Below are 6,410 nucleotides of genomic sequence, written 5' to 3' on the forward strand. Positions count from 1 at the left end.
GCGTGATGAGCCTCTAAGGGAAATAGGGGCTGCAGCTTGGTTCCGCCTCGCTGCCCTTGAAGGGTGGCCCTGAATCTGGGCCCGGGACCTTCACGCCTTGAACTAAGAAGGGCCTAAGAGAGGGAAGCAAGGCTTCTCTGCGGGCCTGAGGAGGAAGAGTGTTGAGGAGTCTTGGGTCACCATGTCCCCTGCTCCTCAACACCAAGTTGACGCATCCACACCTGCTGATAGCACATTAAAATGGCTGGCTATCACACTACTTCCAATCTGTGCAGAGCCTTCAAGAGGAGGCGATGTGCGCCATCTGTCTGGATTATTTCAAGGATCCCGTGTCCATCGGCTGCGGGTACAACCTCTGCTGTGTGACCCCACTGTGGGGCAAGGAAGATGAGGAAAACAAGTATGAAGAGGAATGGAAATGGAAGGAGGACAACGATGCGATGGGGCCAACAGTGGATGGGATAACACCACTCACGAAGTTTTGTACTACGAGAATTCTGAGGAGTTGATCCAGGACCAAGAGGATATTGAACCCTGAGTCAGAGACAGTGGCATACGGAATTGGGACAACATGGACAATGTGTGGGACCTGGAAAAAAGAAGAGGAAGATCGGGACTATTACCTGGAAGGTTTGAGACATGATCTGAGGATTGGCATCTACGGAGAAGAAGAGATACTGGAAGAATAGATGAGGAAGAGGAAGACCTATATCCTGACACCCACCAGCCTCCTCTCCGGGTCCCTCCGGCCCTTCCACAGCAGTTCACCTGTCCCCAATGCCAGAAGATGCAGCTTTCCTACCAACTTGCAGCTGGCCAACATGGTCCAGATAATTCGCCAGATGTGCCCCACTCCATATCCAGGAGAATGATAAGGATATCTGCTCCAAACACCAAGAAGCCCTGAAACTCTTTTGTGAGGTGGACAAAGAGGCCATATGTGTGCTGAGAATCCAGGAGCCACAAACAGCATAGAGTGGTGCCATTGGAGGAGCTTGTGCAGGAGTACAAGGTGAGAGGCTAAAGGGAACATGGGGGTTTGAACAGGAGCTGGGAGGGATGGTACCTGTTAGTTTAACCTCTTTTTTTGTGAGGGATGAGGGAGGGGAGGGTACAGTGGAGGGAGAGGGGCACATGTGGACAAAGGAGACATATTGGCTGAGGCCAGCTGGCTTCCCCAGAGGAAGCTGAGCAAAGACATGACAGTGACCAGAAGCTGACCACTGTTGTCATTCCCTTTCAGTCTACCTAAGTATAAGGGGTAGAGGTGATAGATCCTTAATACTTAATTTCCCTCTGATGTGAGTCCTGAGTCTATCCCTGACCAAGTCTCCAGGACTCTTAATACATAGGAATGGAAAGCCATAGTACCTGAAGATAATAGACATTCAGGACTTCGGAGCACAAGCAGTGTAAAAACAGATAACTGGCAAACTGAAATGCCAGGTGTGCGTCCTGACTAGTAAGAGCAACTGACCATGCCCCACTACCAAAATATGGGGTTGCTTCCCCACCTTTCAGTAGGGTCCTCTTTCCCTGTGGAGAACCACAGTTGACATAAACGTCTTTGACAGATCAAAATAAACCTCATGTCCTGATCATTCTGCTTTCCTGGTATGATATTGTAGTAGAAAGAGTGAAGGACTTAGGCTCAGATGAGCTGGCTCAGCCATTTACTGTCTCATCTTGAGCAGATTTCAACCTGTTACCTTTACTTTTTCCCTAGGCTCATTATGATTAAAGGAGATCATGTGTGCCCTGGCCAGTGTTGGTTCAGCTGGTTGAGCATTGTTCTGTGTACCAAAAGGGCACGGGTTCAATTCCTGGTCAGGGCATATGACCAGGTCAAGGGCTCCATCCCCAGTCAGGGTGCGTGTGGCTCTCTCACATCAATGTTTCTCTCTCTCCCTTCTTCTCTCTCTAAAAACAACATATCAATAAAAATACATTTTTTCAAAAAGAGAGAGAACAGCCCTGGCCGGTTTGGCTCAGCGGTTAGAGCATTGGCCTGTGGTCCAGAGAGACCTGGGTTCAGTCCCGCTAAGGGCACATACCTCAGTTGCAGTTTGTCCCTGGCCCCTGTTGGGGTCATGTAGATGGTAACCAGTCTATGTGTCTCTCTCACATTGATGTTTCTCTCTCTCTCTTCTTCCATCTCGCTCTATCTGAATATGAATGCAAAAATGTCCATGGGTGAGGATTAAAAACAAAAACAAACAAAAATATTAAAAATAAAAGAGAGAGAGCGAGAGATCATGTATGTGCGCAAGTATTTTATAAACCATAAGGCACTGATCAGATGTTTACTTTTTTTACTTTCCTACCTGTCTTCCCTTCGTTGAGTTTTGACTTGGTTAATGCCTTGCTTTCTAGTTCTCATCTGAGTGTTAGAGTTGACTCAATGAGTCAGTGTGAATACTCTCTTGAAAGAGGTTGTCTTCAGGCCCATAAAAGTCTTAACTTGGAGGATATTCAGTAGCGCTGCTCACATCTCAGTAGTGCATTAGTTTATAAAATGTATTTCCTCATGTTCTCCTACAGTAGTGATTTTCAAACTGTGGGTTTTGACCAATTAGTGGGTCTTAAAATAAATGAGTCATGCCCAGCATTATTTTAAAACTAAATAGAAAGAGAAAATATGAAAGTTCATGGAGCATAGAAAGGGTAAGTATTGTTTTATAAAACTTTTAAATTATATGTACATATGTGTATACTTGGTCTGAGTACAAGGTATTGCTTTCTCTGGATTGCAGTCAAAATATAAACAGAACACTGTCCTACAGACATCATATATTAGAAGTTATCACCCCCCATTTTACAGTAACTATTAAGACACAAATCTTTACTACAAATCACTGCTAATTCACATACTAACCTGACTTTAAGGACAAACCCAAGCACCATGCTTTCCTCCAGGGTAATAATTAAATTTGCCTACAGATGAAACTATGTTCTATACTTCTGGGTTTTAGTACACTGATGCTGAGAATTTTTCTGGAAAGGATTTGAAACCGGAATTTTAAAAGCCGATTTAAGCGAGAGAAAAGAGATGGTCTCTTCAACTGGGGAGGCCAGATAATGCTCATTTGAAACCTGAAAAATGTTTATAAACAGCAAATCAATTTAAAGAAATTGGGGATAATCCCTTTTGAAATATAGAATACTTTAAAGAAAATAAAACTTATTTTCATACATACACCAGCACTTAGGTAGATGGTGTTGCCAAATATAGAAATTACACTGAAGTGGTACAAAATTTTTATTTTATGTAAGTTATGTGTAAAATGGTAGTAACTGACATTATTCTTTCATTCTTTATGCGGTTCATAGTTTTGTAACTTCCTTTCAATGGTGAATGCACATTACAGTAGCATGATCTAGAATTTTACTAAACAAAAGTCTTATAATAGTTAACATTATAGAAGGAACTATTTTTGTATAACGGATTATTTAACATATTATACATTATCCATCACACAGTTCTGGTTACAGTGAATTCTCTCTTCTCAGCTGATAATTCAACACAAATTTTTCATCTACTTTGGAGTGATTAGGCTTTTTAGTTTTAGGGTCTATGAGAAGGGAGTTGTTATTCATCAGTGATTTTCAGGAATAGGAGAGAAAGGCATTCTCTCCCCCCTCCCTCCACAACTTATATTGGTATTGCAGGGTTTGGGAATTATAGTAGATAGAGCAAGAAGCATTCAGAGTTAGGCCTATCCTACTTAATGAGGTGTTTGACAGACTGTGTAGACACAGATTTTCATTTATACTATTGCATATCCAGGACAGTTATATTGTTTTGAGGTCAATGTTCTTTTAAAGTTTAATTTTGTATAAGAAGAAGCTTTTTTAGCTCTGAAAAACTTACTTATTTACATCTTCCATTTTGTCTATCCCATGAGTTATGAGTTTGTCTTGACTCTTCAAGCTAGAATCAGAGGACTATTAAAGCAACATTGTTTAGATTTGACCAAGGGCACCATTAAATAGTGTCAGGTTTTAGGTAGCCGTTGGGTGTATAAAAAGAAAATAAACAAAGAATTTCACCAGTGGGGGCTGCGGCATAACTGGATGTCTGTATTGACTTGCCACCCAGCTGCCACCTATAAAATTATCGCTCTGCAAGAGGGACCAGATGCTTCTATCTTTAATACCCCTCGTTTATCTGTTTTCTCCTTTGACATATCTAAAGATAGCAGTCAATTTTTTTGAGGTTTTTATCAATTATTCATTCAAGTTATGATGTAGAAGATAGGGTCAACTTCTTCAGATATGTTATCTGAAAATGTGGGGCAGTGACACTATGACAAACACTGGTAAATTTATGCCTTTAAAAACAGTGGAGTGGCCCAGCTGGTGTGGCTCAATGGTTGAGCACTGACCCAAGCACCAAGAGGTCCCTGGTCCAATTTGCAGTGAGGGCACATGCCCAGATTGGGGGCCAAATCCTCAGTGGGGGGCATGCAGAAGGCGGCCAATCAATGTTCTCTCTCATCAATGTTTTTCTCTCTCTCTCCGTCTCCCTCCCTTTCTAAAATCAATACAGGAAAAAAATAAAATAAAATAAAAATAGTGGAGTATTTTACAAAGTACAGCAGCTTTAAGACTGGAGTATATTAAAATATTAACAGAAATCTTCAAAGGCCATGAGAGTCTAATATTAAACAGCCCGTTAATTGCAAAGGAGAAAAAAATAAAGAAACTTGTGAAGCCCTGCATTCTAAGCACTGCCACAACTTTAAGAAGAAACTGAAAAATCCCACAATTTCTTCATCTACTTCAGAAGTCTTCATTATGGAGATTCCAAAATGGGGGCAGAGTGAATGGAAGCTACACAGACCATTTCCCAAGATGAAACTGGAATTACAACTAAAATAAAGACAAATCGTCAGGAAAAAGCAACAGAAAAGCAGCATGTGAGGAGCATATAACTAGGGACACTGAATTGATCCTGGTAGGATAGCGGAGGTGCGAGAAGGGGGCTGGGAGCCCACAGACAGCAGAGGTCTTAGCTGTGAACAGCACACTCAGGGTTAAACTCTCAAGTGGCTCCACAGTGCAGAGAGCCAGGACAGAGAGCTAAAATAGCCACAGCCACTCACCCTGTGTTCCTGCACAGGGAGGGAGGAATGGACTGGAACTGTGTGGGGACACTCAGGATTTGAGGGTGCTTAGAGCTTATGCTGAGTTGCAGCCACGCAGGACGGTGGCCATCTTACTCCTTCCCAGGGCTCTGAGGAGAGGCAGTGGCCCCTCCCTCGGAGATTCAACCCCACCTGGTGGGCCACTGAAATGCAAATGGAGGCTCATTAACAACCAGCATCTGCCCCACACCGGGGAAATCCCCTTACGCTGAACACCTGAGGGAGTTGTTCATTCAACTGAGAACCCAAGGCTCTTCAAGTAACTGTGACTAATAGCCTCCAGGCAAAAAGATAGAGAATAACTGAACCATTCCTGGGCTTGCAACTATACCCAAGAAAGTAAGACTTGACAGTGGTGTTTAACGTGGGTCCTCCCACACTCATCCAAACCCAGTAGAGGGAGCCACAAACACAGACAACCAATACCCACAAGGAAAATTTGGCAGGCTCCAAAGCCCACTGAGATAGCCAAATGGTTGAAACAAAGAAAACAATGCCAAATGAAAGAACAAGAGACCTCTACCGAAGAGAAGATAAATGAGGTGCAGTTAAGCAAGTTAACAGAACTAGAATTCAGAGCCATGCTCTTGAGGAAGCTCAACAGAATGAGTAAGGACATCAACACCATGAGTAAAGACATAGAAATGTTGAAAATCAACTAACTGGAAATTAAAAACCACCAAGAAGGAATGAAGAATGACATAGCAGAAATAAAGAACATATTGGAAGGTCTGAACAGCAGAGTAGAGGAAGCTAAGGACCGAATCAGTGAATTAGAAGACAGGGTAAAAAAAAAAATCAACCAATCAGAAAACCAAAAGGAAAAAACAATTAAAAAACACAAAGACAGCTTAAGAGAACTGTGGGACAATGGGAAATATAATAATATTCGCATCGTAGAAAACCTTGAAGAAAAAGAAAATTAGCAAGGGTTGGAGAATATATTTGAAGAAATAATGACACAAAACTTCCCTAATTTGGTGAAGGAAAAGGCATTCAAGTTCAAGAAGCACAGAGAGCCCCAAGTAAGAAGAACCCAAACAGGCCCACACCAAGACACATAGTAATTAAAATGCCAAAAATTAAAGACAAAAAGAGAATTCTAAAGGCAGCAAGAAATAGGCAACAGGTTACCTACAAAGGAACTCCCATAAGGCTCTCAGCTGACTTCTCAACAGAAACACTATAGTCCAGAAGGAAGTGCCATGAAGTAATCAAGGTAATAAAAAACAAGGATCTGAATTCAAGACTACTCTGCCCAGC

General features: G+C 42.2%; 1 protein-coding gene across 1 annotated transcript; it reads left to right on the top strand.

Annotated features, from left to right (window-relative positions):
• Positions 1-240: 240 nt before the first annotated feature.
• Positions 241-4,302, top strand: TRIM52 (tripartite motif containing 52). The gene is given in 9 exon segments (XM_036240089.1): positions 241-265; positions 268-438; positions 441-594; positions 596-684; positions 687-789; positions 791-865; positions 867-941; positions 943-1,012; positions 4,252-4,302. Coding segments are annotated over 9 exon segments (813 nt in total).
• The last annotated feature ends 2,108 nt before the right edge of the window (positions 4,303-6,410 follow it).

This window comes from Molossus molossus, unplaced genomic scaffold (assembly GCF_014108415.1).
Source record: "Molossus molossus isolate mMolMol1 unplaced genomic scaffold, mMolMol1.p scaffold_m16_p_4, whole genome shotgun sequence".
NCBI lineage: Eukaryota > Metazoa > Chordata > Mammalia > Chiroptera > Molossidae > Molossus > Molossus molossus.